General features: G+C 41.4%; 1 protein-coding gene across 1 annotated transcript in view; it reads left to right on the top strand.

The window, feature by feature from the left end:
• SLC6A15 (solute carrier family 6 member 15) overlaps positions 1-24622 on the top strand; it is a 316654-nt gene that overhangs the window by 93323 nt on the left and 198709 nt on the right. Inside the window, exon 3 of the mRNA XM_078674224.1 lies at positions 18500-18657. Within this exon, the coding sequence (XP_078530350.1) occupies positions 18500-18657 (158 nt within the window). The remainder of the gene's footprint in view (positions 1-18499; positions 18658-24622) is intronic.

The following is a 24622-nucleotide window of genomic DNA, read 5'->3' on the forward strand; positions in this document are numbered from 1 at the left end:
GCACTGCATAAACATAGGTCCATTCCTCACCGCTGATCCCCAATGCTAGAAATCGGGCTACTGTTTGACTGGGGTGGGAGCTCTGTCAAGAAGCAACCGCAGTCCTAGCAAGGGTAAGGCACAAGCAAACCCCAAATTAACCTGTGCTCACCCCCCTGGTAGCAGTCAGGTTTAACCTAGAGGCTATGTGAAAAGAAATTGTGCAACCCTTCAAACAGTAAAACAGTGGAAATACCACACAAGCATATCCCACACTAGGTTAGATAAATAGAGCTTAATTTAATAAAAAAGACAAGACCAAAATGACAAAAATCTAATTATTAGAACTGGAGTTCTGAATTTTTTTGAGGAATAAACTGTAAACTAGCACCTACAAATACAAAGAGCCAACTGCAGTTATCTGGTCACGTTGGACAGGGTCAAAGTCAGAATTTCAGGCTGACCACAATTGAGTGCGGGTCGAACACAGTACCAGGTTAGTGCCACTGAAGTTTTACCTTCTCAAGTTCTGTGACAAGAGTCCCGCTCGCTTTCGACAGGGTCGCAGGTAGCAACGTGAGCTTCGCAGGCGGTGGTTCGCCGTGGTGCGAAAAGCAGGCCTGGCATCGCGGTTAGGGGGGGTAGCGTTCCTCCAAGGGCGATTGATTCTTGCTCTGTGAAGAGATGAGCTGGCGCCAGCTCGTGCTGCACCTCGGTGCGAATGGGGTGGTTCTGGTGCAACCTGACCTATTCGCAGTCTTGTAGAGCCCACATGCTTGATGATTTCAAAAGCTGTGTGCCCCACCAGGGTCCAGGACCTGAGAGGCACCACCTGGAGAGTCAGGAACCCACTAAAGCTGGTTCCAGGAGCTTTTGGGGCGCCTTTGATGCCCCTCAGGCTCAGATCAGGAGGCCAACAGACGAGCCCTTAGAGTCACTCTTGAGCCCTGAAGTCAAGATGAAATTGCAGGTCCAGTTCTTCTTCCCCAAGCAAGATGGCAGTAGGTTAGCACAGAAGAGCAGCAGTTCCTAAAGCGCAGCAACCAACTGAGTGGCAGTCCTTGAAGAAGCATTGCAGTCCTTCTTCCTGGCAGAGTATCCACAGGTCCAGAAGTGTACAGAAGAGTTGGTGTATGAGGTCTTTCTATTATACACAGTTGTGCCTTTGAAGAGGAGAGTAGCTTCAAGAGGCATGCCTTTGTAGTAAACAGATGCCCTGCATTCCTGGCCCTGGCTCCAGGCTAATTGCAGAGGGTATGCAGCCCTTTGTGTGGAGGCAGAGCACCGCCTATTCAAGTATAAGTGGGGCTGTGCCCAGCTTCTCCCTTTAATCCTGGCATTGATGGCCTATCCTGTCACACCTGAGCTCTCTTTGTTTGTGGCTGCCTAGGAGGAATACACAAGGCCCAACTGTTACCCACACCCAGTATCGTGACTCAGAGATAGCCTGCAGGCACCAAATGGCTAAGGCAAGAATATGACAACTTTCTAAGAGTGGCATTTTCAGAATTGTAATTAAAAATCCAACTTCACCATGAGTTAGGATACCAGAGAAAGCAAACATGAACTGGTAATCTTTTCCCATAATTACATTTTTATGATTTAATAAGGGACCCACAATGTTATCATCTGGCTAGAAAGGCCTTGCAGTAGTGAAAAATGAATGTAGGAGTGTTTCACTACCAGTACATGAAAAACTTAAAAGTAAATGTCCTACGTTTTAAATGCATTGCACCTAAACTTCGGGGCTGTCCAGGGCATATCATAGGGGTGACTTACATGTATTAAAAAGGAAGGTTTGGACATGGCAAAAGATTTATTTTGCCAGGTCAAATTCATAGTTTAGACCACACATAGGCTCGGCAATATCAGAACTGAGACATGCTTAAAGTGCTACTTACATGGGTGGCACATCCAGTGCTGCAGGCCCACTAGTGGCATTTAATTTAAATGTCCTGGACACATGTAGTGCCACTTTACTAGGCACCTATTAGTAAATTAAATATGCCAATAGGGTATACACCAGTGTTACCATGTTTTAGTGAAACAGCACAAGCACTTTAGCACTGGTTAGCAATTGTAAAGTGTGCAGAGTCGTAAGTTCACAAAAACTAATTCAGTAAAATGTGGAGGGGAAAAAGGCAAAATGCTTAGGGGTGACCCTGCTGAGAGGGCCAGGTCTAACACTCATGTATGTAGCACTCAACCCAGAAACCCTTCTACTAATGCCTCATCATACAATTTTTGATAAACAACAAAAAAGGCTGTGGCTGTTTCCACATGTTTTGGGACCAGTCTCCCAGCTTCAATCCGTATTCCCTCAACCTCAGGCTTCTCCATTGAGTAGCTGGTGAGCTACCGGTAGCTTTCAGCTACCTGATAGTATCTCTCCTGTGTGCAGTCCAGTTTACTAAATTTGAAGTATTTGCCTGCTGAATTAACATATGTATACCAGCATTGAAATGTGTGCGTCTGAGACAAAGATCTGCGTATTTTCAGATCTCATAAGCTTAGGTTTGGAGACAAATGGGTGGATTTCCAAAATATATTTTAAGCTTATATTTAAGTGTTAATTCATCTGGCTTTGGGGTAGACATGTTACTTATAATATTACCATGGTGCCATGTGCATTGTAGATATTGCGGCTATGTATTATTCATGTAAAGGCATTCCACATAGACAAAAACCTTTTACATTGCTTCTGGCAACCCTACCTGATGCTCTGAAGTGGTCACTTCTGAAAACCCTGCACTGAGGTGACCGCTGCTAGTAATCTTGCACAGGGTGGCCACAAATGTAATTTTGTCTGATGTGGTCATTATTACAACACTAAAAATATTACTAGCTCTGGAAGATTTCCATTTAACGTAATTAGATCTTATAGTAAAGGTTGGAACCCCAAGCTATACCCTTTCTTCAACTCTTTTTGCTGCAAACTTGGAGGCTGAGAATCTACTTTCTTTAACTCAAGGTATAATACTCCTATTTGTTCCTCAGAATAGCAAATTGTGCTTTATCGTTATCTATCACATGCATCAGAGAGAGTAATGCAAGTTCTTTGCGCCACAGCTTGGCTGCTTGAGTTCTCATGCGTGCGCCTAGGTTTTTTGTCTGCTCTAGCCTTGTTGAGGTCGAAGAAAACTGAAATGAAGATTCCCCATAGAACCCCTTTAAGTGTGTGATATTGAATTAAGCTACACATGGTTTCCCTTTCTTTTTGCCATTCCAGATTGCTTACTCTGTGGGTTTTTTAAGCGATATCTCATGCCAGCCCCTTCAGTCAGTCTGTCAAAGATCTTTATTTGGCCAATTTAGCCATAAAAGAGCAATAAGAAACATTTGAATATACATAACAAAATCCATCTCTGACAAAATCAAAACACAGGAATAATTTTTTTACAATGTTGCGAAGCCGAACTGCAGAGGAAATGAACCTGAAAATCATTAAACAAGTAAATTCATTGTTTAAGATAAGTAGATGGCGTAGCACAGGTTGGCACTTTCTAATATTTCAAAATCTTAATAATGGTTTTAAAAAGGTACGTCTCTGGCCAGAATAGAGTTTACAAAAAAACATGAAATGTAAAGTGCTCTGTGCAGAAAATGAATCACATGGACACATTTCTAATTTAGTGTCACAGTATATATCACATGGTTACGACCCCCGGAGATGAGCAATGCCTTCCTAAATCTAATAAAGTAAAACATTTTAACCTGATTAAAATAGAAGGAAAGGTACAGTTAAATTTTTGGGGAGCTAATAATGAGTGTTCTACAACCATTTGTTTGCCATATCTTTTCTATCTCTTACTTGCTTCCAATAAAAGAGAAAATCCTTTTTCAGATTATTTTGTGGGATTGCAGAAATATCACCCGGTGTGCTGAAACAGTCCTCCAAACCCAGCTTCCCTAATTGCTCGTCAATATAAAATAACCAAGGATTTTTTTACAGAGTCTAGTTTCAAGCAATCTAAAATGATATCCCCCTTAGTCCATATGTTATGCCAAAGCTTCAGGGGAGCTAATTGCGTATAAAAAGTCAACGGTGTTACAACTAGTTCTTTGTGGCACATAGTTGTAGATGTGCTTTTAGGTAATGTCAATATGCGTTGTAACATATTTTCTGCTCTCTGAAGCCCCAGAGTATTAGTAAAGCCCCAGACTCCAGCACCATACAAAGCGACGGCACATGTCCGTGCTTTGTAGATGTCTATTATGGCTTTAATTGGGCAAGAGCCTAATTTTGTTTGCAAATCTGAAGATGGCCCCTGCGTTTTTATTAAAGCTTCCAATCCTTGCATCTACTAGACGTGTTCATGAATTTTTTTCATTAAAAAGTATGCCTAAACAAGAAAAAATTGGTACCCGAGACAGTATTTCATTATTTATATAAAAAGTTTTTGTTTTTGTTGGAGTTTTACCTATTACCATTACATGTGTTTTTGCAACATTGCTTTTTAGGCCAAGGTCACTCATAAAATCATTAAACCAGTTAAAAGCCTTTTTAATCCCACCCCAGTTCTCGACCTTAAAACACAATCATCAGCGCATAGTAGGGCCATTGGAGACCTGTTACCTACTATTGGTGCATCTATATTGCCAGTTCTGATGTTACTTTCTAGGTCATTTATATATAAGCAGAATACAAAATGGAGTAAATACACATCCCTGGCGTACCCCACAATCCATCTTTATTGGTGGGGTAAGCTCGCCAGCTGTTCCATAAAGTACTCTCCCTGTGACTCCGTGATGCATTGCTGCTAAATAATGGATGATAGATGGATCAACGCCCATGTGCAGCATTTTCTCCCACAGTCTCCCACTCTGCACCCAGTCAAAGGCAGAAGTCAGGTCCATAAACCCAAGTTATAAGGTCCCTGGCTTTGCCATGGTATATTTGTTGATGACTAAGTGCAGATTGAGGCACTGTTCCACAGTGCCCAGACCCTCTCTAAATCCATACTGAATGTTGGAAAATTTCCTATTTTCTGCTATTTGGGGTCTGATCTGTCTCCCTTTTTATATATCGGCACTATTATTACCCATCTCCAGGAATCTGGTGGACCCAAGGCTACATAGCAGCCTAGTATATTTGTTAACACTGGTAGCCACAAGGTTGTATCTGCTAAACAATAAATTCACAGGTACCCCATCAGGCCCAGGAGCCTTATTCTTTACAGTCTGGCAAAGCGCTCTCTCTACCTCATCTAGGGTCGGGGGTTGCAAGGGAGATACCTCATATTGAGTATCAATACCACTAGATGAATCAGTACTGTTGCCATAGAGGTCAGTAAAATGTTTCACCCAAGTTTCCGGCATAATAGTTACGTCAGTGTTACTATTTTGTGTGTCACGGAAATATTCCTCATTCACTGTCTGCCAGAAAAGTCTGGAGTCTTTGCTCTGTGACACCTGATGTGATTTACCCCTGGCATCTTTCCTGATGTCCATTTTACAATGCTCCACAGCACACCTAGAATCTATACGAGCCTGCCTAACTGCCTCCTTGTCGTGGGGTATGATTTTTAAAATTGTAATTAATTTGTTATGCTGATGGGAACATTCTCTATTGAACCACCTTTTGTTTTTTTGTTTCCCATCACGCTGACTCTTGGTTAAAAGTTCATTGATTGTCTTATTTATTGCCTTATATGATTTCATCATAACTGGGATATTTCATTTAACTTCCAGACACTCCAGAACATGCTCAAGGTTACGCTTTATTATCTCCTCTGGAACGAGGTCTGGGCTAATAGTGGACCATTTCCTTATTAGCCCCTTGGCACATAGGTTGGGACCATCAGGTTCAATATTAATGGGTAGTGATCACTAAAATATACTTTAGGTATCTTAAAAGTAAATATTTGAGAGTTAAAAAGATCAGGCAAAATAATAAAATTAATCATAGTGCCTTGGCCTTTACCCACGTATGTTACCACATTTTGCCAATTCTATAGAATCTAATGTTAAAAATAGTGAAAATGTCACCAACAGAGAATTGAACATGTTCCCACATGGACTGTGTTAAAAATTATAGCCCCCCTCATTTCCCTGGGCAAACGGTGACTGGCCCCAAATTGGGACAGAGAGCATAATTTACAATTAAATCACCCCCCCAGTACTACAAAATCAATTTTCATCTCATCTATATGCTTTGTTAATGCAGTTAAACGTTTCTATGCAATAGTAATATTTGTATTTTTAAAATTATTATGATAAAAATTAACAACCACAAACATCAAGTGTTTCTTAAACAAAATGTTAACAAACTGAAAATGTGGAGACTCCAAATTCATTTCCCTTATTCTACCATTTAATGTTGTTGAAATTAAAGTTAATAGTCCTCCTTTATTGTGTCCACCTATAGAAGCTCTAGCTGGTGTATGTATGGAGTAAAAACATTTATATGAGCTGCATCATAACACCAGGTTTCCTATAAGCAGACTATATTATATTTCATAACAAAATCTAACCATTCTTTAATTTCCAGTTTGCTTTGCAGTCCTGCTATATTCCAATACGAACTGCCATTTGCAATAGCACTGGTCTGGACGTGGTGGTCATTCTTTAAACAACAAATAGCTGGATTAACTGAGACATCACTCACTACCGTCAACTTTTCTAATGATGTACTGAGATCCTGCCCTTCGGCCAATAATATGTCATAGCGCGCTGACAATAACCCCATGGCATTCACATGAGTGGTATTAACAAGATTAGGTACTATCAGATACACCGTACCATCCAAGATCTGATAATAAATTTCCCCCATGAATTTTGTTTCAATATTACTGCTAATATTGAATAAAACTCTTGGAGTTACTATTGGCGCATGATAGCCAGCTCCATCTATTGGTGCTGATACACGCATCAAAGGAAAAATATCAGCTCCAGTCTTCATACAGGGCTGGCGGTTTAGCCATTCCACCTGGCCTAAGGGTGAAAAATAATGAAATGTTGGAATAGAGAACAGGGGAGGCCTTAAAAACTGTGAGGGCACACAGCTTTTGACAGTATTAAACAGTGGCTTATAAAAGTATCCTAATGGTACGGCTTCAATAGAGCTCACCGCGCTTTCACTGCAAACAAGCCTATCCATGAGCCAATGTACAAATTCCGATCCCTAAAGTTCACCACAATAGATTCTCCTACTTCAGTTTTTGTATGTGAACCTAACCAGGACATACGTTCAACACTATTGATGTTATCATGTAATATATCACAACCGGACTAATCCAAGGTCTTTACCAACCAGTGGACTGTTTTGTTTTTAAGTTGTTTCCAATCTTCTTCTTTACCGTGAGGCAAGGATGGAACATTTCTAAGAACAATAACATAAGGAGTTGCTTCTGGAGGTAAATGGAATGTTCTCAAATGGCTTTTCCTTGTATCAGCTAAGAGTGAATTAATATTCCTACCATTATGACTAAACTCTCCATTTTCCAAGATGGCTTTAGAAGGACCATGACATACTTTATCTGATTGAATTAACTGTGCGTTTGAGAGTTCCATTGGTGTCTCAATATTATTAGTGTCACCACCCACAGGGATTGATATCAAGGGGGGGTAGAAAGGATGAGGAAGCCCGGTTTGTGTCCAAATTTATATTTAGGGAGGGTTTAATCGAATTAGTTAAACCCCCTAGGGCAGAGGTTGCCTTTGAAATACTAGATCCAATTAATATTTTTAAAGAAACATCAATACTATTTAAGACCACTACCAAAGGGTCAATTACCTATTTAATTATAGTTCCACTGAATTTACTGTGTGTGTAGTTAATACAGTCTCTCCAGAGGCTCAGTATTCATAGTATCCGTGGCAACAGCCAGTACGTGGGCTTTTGTGACTACCTTTCGTGGGGGGGGGCTTGGTTTTCTTCCGTGTCGCCATAGGTTAATGTCTCTTTTTTGGTTTTTCCACAGGCCTTGGGTTTTTTACATGGTGGCGGGCAAAGAGTATTAATGATTCCCCCTTCCTGAATAATAACAGAACAATGTTCTCTGTGTTGTCTTTGTGCATGTGGACAATCATGGACAAATTACTATTTCGAAGGGCTCTTTGTGTTTCCCCCAGTCTCTCCTCCACCGACTCTATCTCACTTGTTATTGCCCCAATTGCTGTTGTTAGAAAGTTATTAATTGATAAAGTTAATGACCTTGCTTTAGCAATAGGCATGTGTGTATTTCGTTTTCCCATCCTCTTGCCCTGGTATGTTGCCTTCCTTCTCGCTCTAAGAGTGGCAAAGATCTTGTTCCAAGCACTCTTCTATCCATTACTAGTACCCAGCCCGGCGTCTTCCGGTCTATGATGGGCGGGACCGGCGTTGGCCTTTTCAGGCGTCCTCAGCCCCTCCTCTCCTCCAATCAGGGGTCATAGTAAAGTGCTGGTGCTTCCAGGGCCAGGGACCGGCAAAAGTGGCGATTGCTGTCTTCCACGCTGCGGGACCGGCGTTGGCCTTTTCAGGCGTCCTCAGCCCCTCCTCTCCTCAAGTCAGAGGTCGTAGTAAAGTGCTGGTGCTTCCAGGGCCAGGGACCGGCAAAAGTGGCAAGTGCTGTCCCCCACGCTGCGTGACCGGCGTTGGCCTTTTGAAGCTTCCTCAGCCCCTCCTCTCCTCCAGTCAGGGGTCGTAGTAACGTGGTGGTGCTTCTAGGGCCAGGGACCGGCAAATGTGGCGAGTGCTGTCTCCCGCGCTGCGGGACCGGCGTTGGCTTTTTCAGGCGTTCTCAGCCCCTCCTCTCCTCCAGTCAGGGGTCGTAGTATAGTGCTGGTGCTTCCAGGGCCAGGGACCAGCAAAAGTGGTGAGTGCTGTCTCCCAGCCCCTTCATATATCTTACTAGTTCCATCAAGATAAGCCACTCTCTGAACTGTGTCGAGGTGCATCTTTGTGTCAAGTGGTCACTTGCCCCATGCAGGATGAGGTTTATATTGCCTCCTATAATCATTTCCCCTCCACTCTCCTAAATATATTTCCGATGCCGCATTTCCTAAAGGATATCTGGTTTACATTTGGGCAGTAAAGTGATAAAACTGTCATGGTTTGGGAGCCTAGCATGAATATCACTGTTAAACTTCTTTCTTCCTGCCTCAGCAGGTTTGACCTGTGAAAGTGTTTAGCGCTGAGAATCGCCACGGCCACCTTTTTATGGTTGTCTGATTAAGGAACTACCTGTATTTAACCTGCCCAAGTTCCACTTGAGGAGATGTGTCTGCTGAAGGAGGCAGAAGCAGAAACTATCTTCCATGATTTCAAGAGGTTGATAGTGTCAGGTGTTTAACTGGTGCTTTATTCAGTCTAACTACAGTCTAACTACATGCTGAATAAATGGGAGCATCTGATTTTGGAATATGGCATGGACCTGTCCAACGTGAGCTTGCAATCGTTGTGTAATATCAAGCAACCTGACTGAATGAGCTACGCAGTGTCTGGTATGTATGTGTTCTCTGGAATTGATACTATCTCTCCCCAAATGCGTTGCAATGGTTGCAAACATACAAAAACTGAAAACAAAAACAAAAGTACCAATTTCCTCCAGTTGCTGTGTGGGTCCCCCATCAAACACTATGTAAATCAGCGTTAGCCCCAAAAAATCCCCCAAAGATTTTCCTTCCCACCCTGTCGCGCTCCCTCAGCCTTGAGAGTTCCCCAGAGCACCAGGTTTGGTGCAGTTCTCCACTCCAATTTACTGAGACTGGTGCAGGGGTAGCTCTTGACTGATTAACCTCTTCAGTGTCACCCCATTGGATACTTAGCTACTGCACCTCTTACAGTGCGCCAACTGTGGCTCTTCCCATTTCGGCAGTGGAGGGTGCGGTCATCTGCTCAGCGTGCCTTACAGTTCTCTAAATCTCAGCTGGGCTGTCTTCCCCATACCTGATCTCAGTCATACTTTGCAACACCTAGGATTGCACTAGCTTTGTGTATTGACCTCAAAAAGAGCTATGCGGTCTTCCACACAAAAATAAGTCAGAATGGACTTTTTCAGTCATTTGTCGAATTTCCTATCTTCTTTTCAACATAGCAAGGGAGAGCTTGTGGAATAGCTGTAGAGTGTGGTTTTCAGAGGTGACGGAGAGCACCAAAACCATGATTTATTACTCCTCAGAGAAATGGACGTGTGTCAGAAGGTCCTGGAGGTGCTTTATATTGTGTACCATCTGTATTCTCTGTGTAATGTTGAAATGCGGTTCAACACACTGATTCACATAGGAAGGGCTTTAGCTAAAGAAAAATGCAGCCTTTTCACCATGACCCCTAAATGCCTGGTGTACGGAATTAACAAATGACTGCTAAAAAACTGGACCATCATAAAAGGAACACATTTTAGGATATAAGAAAAATTAGAGCCTGTCCTATTGAAATGAACATAACTGATTATAGTTATATTGTAGATGATCACAATCCTTATAAAGGTCAAAGTTGAGTCACCTTTAACGCAAAACATAGGGGTAAGTGGATGAATCTCTAACAAAATATTTGCAAACTCACAGAGTTTGCAAACACAAATTGTACTTCGGAAGTTGGCAAGAAAGGAGTAGTAATTGTATGAAGTGTCTATGGTGGCAGAGTGTCGCCCCAATGCATTGCATAAATGAAGGAAAGGAAAAATAAAATGATTATAACTTGATATTTTTATAATTTAATATGTTCCTTCCTGCTGTGGTAGCCTGGGGTTGGGGCAGGGCTGCTCTGCTCACAGAGCATGGTTGAAGAGGAGTGGTGGGCACACTGAAGTGCGCCTGTTGCATTGGCCGGCCGTCTCGGGCCGACTAAACAGTCATGCTCACTTAGCATGTTCTCCACCCAGGCTGCATTACAGCCTGAGTGGAGAACATGCCCAGGCATCCAGTCTCTGTCTGAGCACCGAATTATGGCGCTCAGACAAATCACAACAATGCATTGCAGCGTTACTATTGGCTTAGGGGAGCCAATCACAACACTGCATTGCAGCGTTGTGATTTGCTCTGGGGAGCCTGGCTGCTGCCTGGTCAGCCGACAGAGAAGAGACGACATGGGAGATGAGCGGCGAGGAGGTATGTGAATTTCTTTTTTTACACCTCCTTACCCCCTCGCCCCGCCACCCCAGATCAGTGCCAGTTGCCACTGGGTATGTATTAATAATTGGCAACGGCAATTGGGAAAGCAAACCACTGATTAGCTATTTACACCTTAAAGGATATGGTTACAGATTAGAAATCTTGTCAGGCGATCTAGGGGGGAGCAGGCAGTAAATCAGGCGACCACTGCCTCCTCTTCCCTATTTATTCCTAAACAGGAAACCATTTTTTAAGCAGTTCCTGTTCCTTTAAAGAACAAGGGCTGCTTTACAAAGGTTCCTTTTGGTGATGCAATCCCAATGATGGTGGTGTGCTCTTCCCAGCAGGTCACCAACTCTATGTTTGTAGCTAGTCTTAGGGGATCACAAATAGGGACCTGCATAATTAATATTCATTATGGATTTTATGCTGCAACTCTTTGCATCAGAAGATTTAGCAAAATCAGAGACAAGTTGCAAAAAATCTGCACGCAATTTACTACCCATCTCTTAGAGCATTGGCAACATAGTTTGCAGTTTATTTAATTACTGTGCAGAGTATTTGGAATCCCTGGCTCAGTTTGGTGACTGACTGAAAATAAATTGGGGTTCTCCTTTGGAGTAATAAAGTTCCTAAGTCAGGGATAAATAAAGCAATTGTACTAAAAATTTTATTAGGCAACTATACATGTTATTGTTACTGGCATAAATCGCTACTCTATTGGGAGCGTTCTTATATGTGACCAAAGAGACCCAATATATATTCAAATGTTGTACTTTTATTATATTAGAAAACAGTTAACCCCTTTGGTGCGTCAAACGGCCGGGGGCCGTCCGAAGCATCAGTGCTCATGTGCGTCGCGCTCACGTCATTGCAGAGAAACCGAAACTGAAATGAGCCAATGGGCTCATTGCAGTTTCCCTTTCTAAGTGCTTAGGGGGCTGTATCATTTTACTCGGGAGTCTGAGGGGAAAGCTGTATGGTAGGACATTTGTGCCGGCACTGTGATCCCACACAAAACATTTGTGGAACATGTGATTTGTTTCAGCTACATTTAAGGTTTGCAAGGGATTCTGGGTAGGAAAACATTGGGGGATCCACTCAAGCCATACCTCCCTGGGCTCCCCTGGGTGTCTAGCTTTCAGAAATGTGTGGGTTTAGTAGGTTTCCCAAGATTGCCGCTGAGCTCGGGACCAAAAACCCAGGTGCCCCCTTGCAAAACCAGGTATTGTACTGATAGGTAATTTTGATGTCTCCTCAATACGTTTTGGGCACTTGCCTGGTGCAGGTACTTGGCCCACCCATGCGAGTGAGGGACCATTTTTATCGGAAGATTTTGGGGAATTGGGAGGGTGAATTTTGTGGATCCACGCAGATTTCATAACTTTCCATCACAGAATTGTCAGGAAAATTAGTTTTTTTTACAAAGTTTGAGGTTTGCAGGGGATTCTGGGTAACAGAACCTGGTAAAAGTCACACAAGTCACCCCCTCCTGGATGGCCCTGGGTGTGTAGTTATCAGAAATATATAGGTTTGCTAGATCTCCCTAGGTGCCGGCAGAGCTAGGGTTCAAAATCTACAGCTAGGCACTTTGCAAAAAAAGGGTCAGTTATCGTTGTAAAAATCTGGTGGGTCCATGTTGGATTTTGGGCCGCTTCCTGTCACGGGCACCTGGCCTACCTACACAAGTGATGTACCATTTTATCTGAAGACTTTGGGGACTGCGAGGTGGGTGGAATGTTGTCGATCCACGCAGATTCCAGAACTTTCCATCACAAAAATGTGAGGAAAATGTGTTTTTTTTTTACAAAGTTTAAGGTTTGTAGAGGATACTAGGAAGCAGGAACTGGTGAGAGAAACACAGGTCACCCCTCCTGAATTCCCCTTGATATATTATTTAAAAAAATGTATAGGTTTACTAGGTTTTCCTAGGTGCCAGCAGAGCAAGGGTTAAAAATCTACAGCTAGGCACTTTGCCAAAAAAGTGTCAGCTTTCACTCTAAAAATGTGGTGTGTCCACATTGCGTTTTGGGCCATTTCCTGTCAGGGGCACTAGGCCTACCTACACATGTGAGGTGCCATTTTTATTGGAAGACTTTGGGGAACATGGGGTAGGTGGGATTTTGTGGATCCACGCAGATTCTAGAACTTTCCATCACAGGAATGTGAGGAAAATTTGTTTGGTTTTACAAAGTTTGAGGTTTGCAGGGGATTCTGGGTAACAGCACCTGGTGAGAGAAACACAAGTCACCCCCTCCTGGATTCCCCTGGGTGTCTAGGTTTAAAAAATGTATAGGTTCGCTAGGTTTCTCTTAAGTGCCGGCAGAGCTAGGGTTTAAAACCTACAGCTAGGCACTTTGCAAAAAAAGGGTCAGTTTTCACTGTAAAAATGCGGTGTGTCTATGTTGTGTTTGGGGCCATTTCCTGTCGCGGGCACCAGGCCTACCCACATAAGTGAGGTACAATTTTTATCGGAAGACTTTGGGGTGCGCTGGGTTTGTGGAAATTTTGTGATCCCCGCAGAGTCTAGAACTTTCCATCACAGGAATGTGAGGAAAATTTGTTTTTTTTTTACAAAGTTTGTAGTTTGCAAGGGATTCTCGGTAACAGAACCTGTGGGGAGTCGCACAATTCACCCCTTCCTTTATTCCTCTGGGTGTCTAGTCTTAAAAAATGTATAGGTTTGCTAGTTTTCCCTTGGTGCCGCCAGAGCTAAGGTTCAAAATCCACACCTAGGCACTTTGCGGAAAAAGTGTCAGTTTTCACAGTAAAAATGTGGTGGGTTTACGTTGGGCGTTTCCTGTCATGGGCACTAGGGCTACCCACACAAGTGAGGTACCATTTTTATCAGAACACTTTGGGGAATGAGAGATGGGTGGAAGTTTGTGGACCCGCGCAGATTCCAGAACTTTCCATCACAGAAATGTGAGGAAAATGTTTTTTTTTACAAAGAATGAGGTTTGCAAGGGATTCTGGGTTACAGAACCTGGTGAGCACCACACAAGTCACCCCCCCTGGATTCCTCTGGGTGTCTAGTTTTAAAAAATGTTAAGGTTTGCTAGGTTTCCCCAGGTGCTGGCATAGCTGGGGTTCAAAATCCACAGCTAGGCACTTAGCAAAAAAAGGGTCAGTTTTCACTGTAAAAATGTGGTGAGTCGACGTTGGGCGTTTCCTGTCGTGGGCACTATGCCCAGGGCCGGACTGGCTACTGGGCGTTTTGGTGTGCTGCCAAGTTGGGGGCTGATTTCATTGATGGGGACCTGCGTGTGCTTGAAACCATTCGTTTTGCTTTGTTTATTTTGCAGCACACGCAGCTCCCCATCAACGAAATCAGCCCTCACCGCAGTGAAATCAGCCCCCAGCTTGGCAGCACACCAAAACGCCCGGTAGCCAGTCAGGCCCTGACTAGGCCTACCCACACAAGTGAGGTACCATTTTTATCGGAAGACATAGGGGAACTCAGAATTGTAGAGCAACTATTACCTATTGACTTTCTATGCATTTCTGCCTTCCTAATGTAAGACAATGTGTAAAAAAGAAATGACTTTGAAAAATGTCCTACAATTCACATGCCACAATTTTGGAGATGTGCAAATAGCTACTGTTTCTATACTCTTAATTTTGTTCCCATTTCAGAAATACATAGGTGTCATTGATACCTACTTTTCACTCTTTATATTTTACTAAATTAATTGCTATATACCCGTGCACAAAGAAAAACTACTGCAAGACGCTTCTCAGTTATTGGCTCTAGGTTACTCAGGTGCTTGGTGAACCTACCTGTCCTATATACCCCCACAACCAGAAGGGTCCATCAGATGTAACGGTTTATTGTTTTCAAACATCTATCATACTTAAAAGTTACGGGTAAAAATGTTGGCACAAATGGCTGTTTTTTCAACTCATTTTCAATTTCTTTTAGTTTCAACTGTTAGTTTCTATTAAAAAAAAACCTTGGAGGATCTACAGAAATGACCCTTTTTATAATTCGGAATTTCGTCTACTTTTCAGAAATGTATAGCTTTCCACGATTCATTATTGCTTTCACATCCATTTCTACAACTAACTGGAAGGAGGTTGAAAGCACAAAAAGTAGCATAAATAGGCTGTATCCAAGTAAAATGCCAAATCTGTGTAAAAATCATTGTTTTCTGACAAAAGTCTGCTTGTCCCTGAAAGCTGGGAAGATGATGATTTCTGCACTACAAACCCTTTGTTGATAATGTTTGCAGGGGAAAAACCAGACGCTTTATTCTGCAGCACTTTTTCCCCATTTTACTCCCCCAAGAAAGCATTTAGCTGTATTTTGGCTAATTTCTGGGTCCCCTGAAATCCACAAACCCTGGGTACCTTTCAAATACCCATGATGTGTAAAGAAAAGGGCACAAATTTGGTGTGGTACCTTATGTGGACTAAAAGTTACAGGTGCCTAAGCGCAAACCTCCCCAAAAAGCCAAAAAAAAAGGTTTAGCACGGGGGGAGTGGAGGGAGGACTGAGGGTGAGGGCTGGGGGTAAGGCCTAGCAGCAAAAGGGTTAATAAATATATACATATCAATCCATATACAATATTATATACTTCTTCTGAAAAATACCATCCATATCAATACTCATATAGGTCTCAATCATACAATCATACATCCTCATTCATTCTTCTATATTGCACAATGGAACATCACAATGAATTATCAATTTCTAAATTTACACATATCATGAGTACATGCTTTTCTATTTTCAATAATCAAACCTTCGAAAGCTAATATCAAATAGCAGGAAACTTCTTATATATGATGTTAGCGTCTGTCTGTAAAGGACAGTAATGAGATAATAGAGAGTATATGATGCAACTGTTTTTATTTATCATGGCTGTGTGGTCCACTACGGGCGTTTCCTCTATAGAGCCTTCATCAGGAAGCCATGTATTTAAGAAGAAAATCCTGGTACTTCAAAATAGAAGTATCATGTCATAATATGATATTTTGGTACTCCAGGTGGCTGTTCTCGTCTGTAGTTATACAGGGTATAATGATGGTTCTGTTAGTAGCGTTGATACAGCTAAACAAGGTCAGGTCTCATAGCGCACGTTAGGGCGGTATCGGCCTGGAATCTGCTCCCATTCGCTCTTTGTAGCATCCAGGACCCCAATCTCTTAAAAAAAAGACTGAAAACACTGCTCTTTATTTAATCATTCTCTCTTCACTCCTCAAGGTTCGCTCCGGGACACTCCTTGGAGTATACTCACGCGCTTTAAGCATATAACATAACATATTTACTCTCTCTTTGATATCTCATCTGTGATAGCCTTGAATATCCAATTCTGCTGCCCATATCTATAACCATGAAATGTTTGTGGCCAGCCATCCGAAAAAACGATGGGCGCGTCTCCGTAAAGACAAAGGTTGTCAGTTTGATGACCAACAGATGTCTCCATACAGAAATTATTTGATACGTCAAGATTTGAGGAAAACACAAACTACATCTTTAAAGACAGAATTATGTTTATGTGCATCTTGTTGGCAAAACCAATCATACATGCATTCATATAAAGTACACACCTAACTTGTAATAATATCTTGTGAAAAAAGGAAAAATAATACCTATGTATACATTGTATGTGATGCAAGAGCACTTACATGGTATTGTTTTCTAAGTTTTTTCCTATGTGGGACATGGTGTTGATTTGAGACTTAGAGAGTACAATTTCAAAATTCTCCCTTATTTGTGATATTGCTTGTTTTTTTTTTTTAAAAAAAGGGTTTTTATACTTTGTAATAAGATCTCTTGAGAGACAAGTTTTTAACAAAAAGATTAAAGATTTTAACACACAGTGAATAATAAAGTTTCATGATTTTTCTACATTATGCTCTTGGGTTCTAATTGGTGCTGTCAGAGTGAGTCATGATTGGAAGAGTGTGATGAGTGCACAAAAAAGAGCCTAAAGGGATTATTGTTTTTAGTGTTTGGTAAGTACACAACTTACCCATACCTTAAACTTTGCTAACAAAATCAATTATTTACAGTCTTCCTTAAAGTAGGAGATCGATTTTGACCAAAATCTATCAGTTTTCTGAAGGTACTGTGACACATATGACTGACTGACTGACTGGGCACTTGCCAAGCTGTTCTTTCAGAGGCATCAACCTGGCAAGTGATCAGCTGTGATACTACTCAAGCAGCTATTCGAAAAGCAAAGGATGAGCATTTAACTAAAGCTCTCCCAGCCATACTGGCTTTTCAGAGGAGAAAATGACATGGCTAGCGTTGCCCAAATCCTATACATTCCTCATTGATAAGACTCAGAAGTGATCTCTGAGTTAACAGACTCTGGCCTAGCTGTACGGTACGCCTTAAGGTACCATTCGAAGAAGATGTATTACACTTCAGCTGAAAACAATCAAGCAGGCCCTGACTTCTATCTTACTGTGGTCATCCTCTCTGCCATCTCATGCCTCAGCCCATGCCTTAATTAGCTATCAGTAGAAAGACCTTGGTACACAGATGTAGTACTAGTAAACTGTGCATATGAACGAAAGTGATTCTGTGATAACTATAAATTAATTGTCGGTGCATTGATTTGTTCTTTCTTCCCTCCACTCCAATGGTCCAAAAAATAAACATCAGATTTGCAATGTGGCTATAAACCTTGCCTCCCAAAGAGAAATTCTGCCCTCTCCAAATCACAGAATGGCATTCTGTGTGTGAAGATATTGCAACCTTTCTGATTAAGTCAGTTTTCAAAAAATGCTTTCATAAGAGCTTCATAAATTGATTGGCCGCTCATGAAAGTTTGAAAAGAATTGACGACTTGAATTAATTTGTTATTTTAATTAAGTTGTTGATCTGTTGCTTTATTTAGTTCAATAGTAGATACCATCCTACCACAAACACACAAACATATGAAGAGTTCCTACAGAATGGGGAATAATCATGTAGCCCCATTATCCCCGGAAAAAAGTGCACAGAGTATGCCTTTCTCACTCTCATTTTCCACCTTCTCCGAGCATGTAGTGAATGAGACCGGGGGCTATGCAGTGCCGGGTGGAATGATGATAGAAAAGTGAAGCGCAGTATGTGACCCGGCAGGTGGAGCATTAAATGCTTCCCTAATGTCTGAGAATGGGGTCAAATGAAAGTCAAGGGCAGTATTCACCACAGGCCAATCCCAAGGCGATTTGACAAACTGGAAGGTGAAATGTGGGTCAGAGAACAGAAGGCTGGTTATAATAATTTGTAATCTGTTTTATTTTTAATTGAGTGCAAATTAAATTCCAAATGATGGGCTTGTGTGATGTTTGGTGGCACTGTCATATGTAAATCTTAAAGGTGAAACTCAAAAGTGCACAATTTTTCTTGTTTGAATACTAAGGCAGATAGGATAACTACAGTAAGTTTCCATGCATTTTGCAGAAAATGTTTATCCTTCTACTGTAGATTAAATATACTTTTCCTTCTACTGTAGATTAAGTATACTTTTTCTTGCTCTGATAGGTGCATACCTTGTGCCATATCTAATTTTGCTGCTGGTGATAGGAATCCCACTTTTTTTCCTGGAGCTCTCAGTGGGACAGAGAATCCGACATGGAAGCATTGGTGTGTGGAATTACATCAGTCCAAAATTGGGCGGAATAGGATTTGCAAGTTGTGTGGTGAGTAGAACTTGAGAGGAGTTGAGAAGAAAGATTTAAACATTGGACAATGTTCCTTCAGTCACAAGTTATAAATGTAATGTGTTCTCCAGACTATAAAGTCTATCACAATCTATTTCTTTCAAATTAGTATTGTAATATATTGTATGATCTCTTGCAGTGTTGGTATTGCTGTGGGCCTCATTTGATTTTTATAACTGTGGTGTTAATTCTGAATATATATTTAAAGCACGTCAGTTTGCCTTGTTTAGCACCAAAGCACACACTTATTTTCTTTAATACCGACATGCACACTGTGGGGTGTTGATTGTCTTAGGGGTTGACACCAAGCAAATGAGGGAATCTCTGTTGCCCTGGTGTGCGTTCTCACAGTTCTGCATTCATCAGGGCGAATCACCTCCAGTAACCAGTACAAAATGTCTCTTATGTAAGGTGTGGTGCATATTTTAGGTCTTCCTGGGTGTCCCTTAAAAGAGAGCAAGTCGAACTCGTTTGACCACCAAGGACTCTGACTTGGGCTACAGAGGCTTTGGAAAGTAAGGAATCCACTGATTTCGGGTTTTAAGGGGAGCTCTGGTTAGGAATTTCCCCATCGTAGTGGCGAAAGATGCATTGATGCATTGATAAGTTGTTGGACCCTGAGGCACACCCTAGCAGTGTAGTCTGGAAATTGATATTTTAGTTTGATCATATCTTTTGCACCATGTGATGAATCTACAAATCATTTTCAGAAAAAAAATTCTCATACACCTCAACTTCTTCCTGGAAAGATTTGGAGTGATCCATCAAGCTGGCCAAGGAAAAAAGGAGGGACCCAAAATGCATTTTCCCCAGGCAGTGTCCATGGGAAAACTCAATAGCAATGCTTTCAAAATGGCTGAATGGAATTACACAAAATTTGACAGTGCGAGATCTTGATACAGAAAGCGTGCTTTTCTGTAAATCTATTCAGTAGTATTTTGGGAATCTAGGTTCAAAATGTATGTATATTTCACACCTCGGAGGATCCTCAGACCCAACAGATCATAAGATAAGATCTGATTGGCTGCCACAATTTAAAAAAAAGATGTTGCAGCAGCCATTTTAGTACTATGGAACTCAGTCCTCTGTCCTGCAAAAAGGTTAAAAAAACATAAAGTGATACCCTGAATGCCTTGGCCTAGAGGAGGGGGGGGTCAATTTTTTTTTTATATCTCAGTGGATTTGGTGCAAAATTGAAAAAAAGGTGGGCCTGCCCTTTTTAATTGGTATCCTCCCATGGGCGTCGGGAGGCACATTATTATTTTATGGGAGGCAAGTGTGCTGACTCTACCTTGGGGGCCTAATTTAATGAAAGGTTGCCGTAGGTTCCCTCATCCCATATGGGGCATCAACAGCAATTAAAGGGTCTTGGGACTGTAAGGAGAGGCCTAGGGCTCCAGTGGCCCTGCCAGCTCTGCTGCTTCACCTATGCTGGTTGTGCTGGAATCAAGTTGCATTGCTTTACTACCATCTGTCTGGAGCAGCTTTTTTTTGCTCCTGCTGGGCAGGAGCAAAATTATATTCCCTGCCAGAAGAGTATGGGACTGAGTTGGAGTTGGATTTTTTGTTTTCTGCTCGAGCTCTCCTGAACACGGAACAACTCAATGTCAAGGTTGATGGGCTCGCCAGGACACTGCTGCCACTGGGCCCGAGGGATGGGCTGCCTATGGCCATTATATGGCTGGAGAAGGATTGCCCCACCCCCTCCCTAAATAGAAATTACAGCAGCTGCAGGTGATGAGTTCCACAGGGCCTTCAAAAGGCTTGGCAGTGGGGCCACATGCCTCCTTCCCATTAAAAGAAGATAATTGCCCATAGAATGGGGACCCCAGGGCATTACAAAAGGTTGTGATAGGGGCTGTGTGTCCCCTCCCCAATAAAAAATATATAAGCCCTGTGATGATGGGGTTGCTGGAGCCTTCAACTTGCTCAGGAGGGGTATCAAATACCCTCTCCCCATTACAAAGATTTTGGCCCTAGTAGTTGATGTCCTATGGGCCTCAAATAGCTTGGGTAGGGGAACCCCATGCTCCTAAAAAATGGATTGAACAATGGCCATGGGGATGTGCCAGCTGGGGCCTTACATGGGCCACACCCTCCTGCTGCAAATAAAAATAACATAAAGCAGGACTGTTAAATAAGCAAAGTAGTTGCTCATTTCACATTCACTGCTTCAGCTGGAAAACGCCTCATAATTTTTTTAATGGATGCTTGTGGTGTCCCTAGTAGGGGCCGGGGGAGGGCACCGGGCAATATTTTCTTTAATATTGTGGGGTCTGCACAGAGCGCAGCAGACCTCCCTAGGAGCATTAAAAAAAATAATTGCAGTAAGTTTCCCTGGTCAATTAATTTATGACCCCAGGAGGGCTTATTATATTTTTAAAGCACTCTGAGCTGGAGCTGTATGCTGTTCAGCTGAAACATGGGAACCCCTTGTTGCTATTCATATGGCTTCACTCTGTAGCTTGAAGAATGTTAAAGACACACTCAACATGTTTATGACTGTTTTGAAGAAAAAGGATTTATTATGGGACAGTAATTATTATTAAGCATTGCCCTGCATATACATGGAAATACATTAGATTATAATTATTGATACATTATAGTTTTGATGTATTGACAAAGCAAATAGGTCAGCTTTATATACATTGATGTGGTGATCCCTTGATAAAGCCAATAGGCCTGATTTTTTATATTTCGATGTTCTGATACTTTAATAAAACCGATAGGTTTGCCTTACTTAAAAAGGGCACCTTAAATATTGTTACTTTGCATCATAAAAACACTCAGATACTCACTGAGAAAAACAACGGTTTAAGTGTTGTTATAGTTAGATGAACATGTCAGTGACATGGTAACATTTTAAACTTACTGATAATCACGAGTTATAGTTATCTCAAATAGCATAGGCCCTCATTTAGATCTTGGCGAACGGGGTACTCTCTCACAATGGTAAGGATATCCCACCCTCTGAAACATAAGTCCCATAGGAGATAATTGGATTTATATTAGGGCGGACGGGATAACTGTCACCGTTATGACGGAGTAACCTGTCTGCAAATATTTAATTCAGGCCCTTAAACTCCTGAAATTACGTAACATAATTTGTGCTGTTGCCGTTCACTGCTTATTCCCTCACATAATACATCACTCATGATATATTTAATATCTGCATTGATAACGTTCCTAATGAGATCTGAAATGACACCACTGCGCATGGGGGGGCGTGACCACGGCGCACTGCAGCAGCAGAAACGCATCACGGTGAATGAATGTTCATTTTGTAAATGAAGGATTGCTACAAATACTCTAGAGCGTCTGCACCTGTTTTGAAGGAGTAAACAGGTAAAGAATGTGGATCTATATATATTTAGAAATCTATATAAATATATATATGTATATATGCATTTATATAATTATACATGTATTTATATATTCAAACACAATCCTTCTTTACGAAAGAAAAATGTGGGGCACACCATTAGTTTTCCACAGCATGCATGATTTAATCTTGGATCATTTCAATTATACATGATGAAAAGCGAGTGACCTATGCGTTTCGGTGTCCGTGACACCTTGGTCACGATCAACTCTTCACTTTTTTTCTCATTATTTAAAAGCCTTGCAAGATGGTCATTGCATCATTTCCTGCAAAACAATATACCTAATGTGAGAATACAGATTTTATACTGTTTTTTAAAGAGCTTTTCACTTGAGAATGTCACCTTTTGTAGCAAATCCTAATAATTAGGGATTGCATTCGTTATTTAGTTCCCTCCAGTCGGGCTTCGTAACTGCATGTCTCTCATTTCATCATTTACCTCTAGTGGGACATAAAGATGCATATTCTTCATCTCTTTCTCATTTTATGATTTCCTTGTTTATTTTCCTCCCTTTCTTTTTTTCTCATTTCCTTCTTGATCTTTTTTTTTGTGTTACTCATTTTTTCTTTTTTGTTTTCTTTTTCTTTTTTCCAAACATATTCGTGTCCCTTTTTATAAGTGAATATTTAACTCCTCTGACTGATTTAGGCTGTGTAGATTCAGAGTTTGAAGATTTAGAATGTGGCGAGATTCTTTCTGGTGGAAGAGTTTCTCTCTGTCTCCTCCTCGCACATTCCTCGGAATTATTTCAATCTTGCTTCCATTCTCCTTCATGAACCTGTTCCATATGTTTCGCAATCGCATTTGATCTATCTGTTTGGATTGTTGCTCTTACATATTCCATTATTCCTTTTTTCAGTTCACATATAGTGCTTCCCACCTACAGTAGTGGACACGGACATTCCACGACATATACCGTGTATTGTGTTTTGCACGTGATCAATTGGCATATCTCCCACATTTTGTTATTCGCCATTTTCACTTCTTTTGTTTGTTGTGCGATTTGGAACATTTCACATGTATGACATTTCAGAAATCCTCTTGTTTTCAACCATGTTTCATCCCCTTTCTTTGTTTTGAAATGACTGTGGATGAGATGATCCTTCAAATTTCTTGCCCTCCGGTAAGTTAGCGTTGGATGTTTTCCAACTATTTTGCTCACAGTTGCGTCCAAATGCGAGATTTCCAATTTTTTTTTCTCAAAATTTGGGCAATTTCTTTGCTGTTCTGTGAGTAATCAGTTATTAGTCGTATTGGTTCGGGCTCTTCATTTCTTTCTTCACTTGGACCATTAGGCATTCTTCTCGAGAGTTCTCATTTGCTCTTGTCCAACACTTTTCCACATTGCCTGTGCTGTATTTACGATTCTTGAATCTTTTCTTTGTGGCAGCACTATGTTTGTGCCATTCTGTTTCTTCACTGCAAATTCTTCGGATGCAAAGAAACTCCCCATATGGGATGCTGGAGATGAGTGACTGTTGATGAAAGCTGGTAGCTTCTAATGTGGCATTGGTTGCAGTACTTTTTCTATGCAATGTGGTTTGGATCTGGTTTTCCTTGATATAACTTTGTGTGTCCAGGAAGATCACTCGTTGATTACTTATTTCATAGGTAAAATTCAGGGCTGGCATTCTGTTATTGATGACGTTAAAGTAGTCTAGGAATTCCAGAACTGACCCTTCCCAAATGATGAGTAAATCGTCAATAAAGCATATCCAACTTACAATTTTGTCTGTCATTGGTAATTTCTGCATTCCATGCCATCTCCTTTTCCCAGTATCCCATTGCTAAACAGGCATAGTTGGGACTAAAGGAAAATCCCATGGCTGTCCCATTATTTTGGCGATATACCTCCTCACCAAATAGGAAAATGTTCTTAGTTAGACACATCGAGATCATGTCAAGTAACATTTGGTTGTGATTTCTGTATTGGATGTTCCGATCTTGAAGAAAATAATTACACGCATGTATGCCCATGTCCTTCCCTATGTTGGTATTTAAGGATATGACATCCATCGTGATTAATTGATAGTTTTCGTGCCAAGGCGTAATTTGGAGTCTTCGCAATAGGTCACTAGTATCCTTTATATATTAATTGAGCCACATATGGTCTGAGGAAGTGATCTATGTAGTTTGAGACAGGCTCCAATACTGATCCTTCCGCTGATAGAATTGGTCTTCCCAAGGTTTTTGTTGCTCCTTATGCAGTTTTGGCAGAAAACTAGATTGTTGCCGTTACTGGATGGGATACTGTTAGGTATTTATACTCTTCATCATCGATCAGATCCTTCATTTTCCATTCCTGCAGTTTGTCATCCAAATCTCTTTTTATTCGGGGAGTTGGGTTTATTTTTAGTCTTTCATAGTATTTGATGTCCCTTAGTTGTCGATGTGCTTCAGCACTATAGGTGGTCTTCTCCCAAATAACTATGTTTCCTTCCTTATTGGCTATTTTGATTCCAACCTGATCATCAGATGTGAGTTTTTCTAGTGCTTCTCTCTCATGTTGTGTTAGATTGTCCTCATAATTTGATCCTTTGATTTTATATAAGTCTTGAATT

The sequence above is a fragment of the Lissotriton helveticus genome, chromosome 1_1, assembly GCF_964261635.1.
Source record: "Lissotriton helveticus chromosome 1_1, aLisHel1.1, whole genome shotgun sequence".
Taxonomy (NCBI): domain Eukaryota; kingdom Metazoa; phylum Chordata; class Amphibia; order Caudata; family Salamandridae; genus Lissotriton; species Lissotriton helveticus.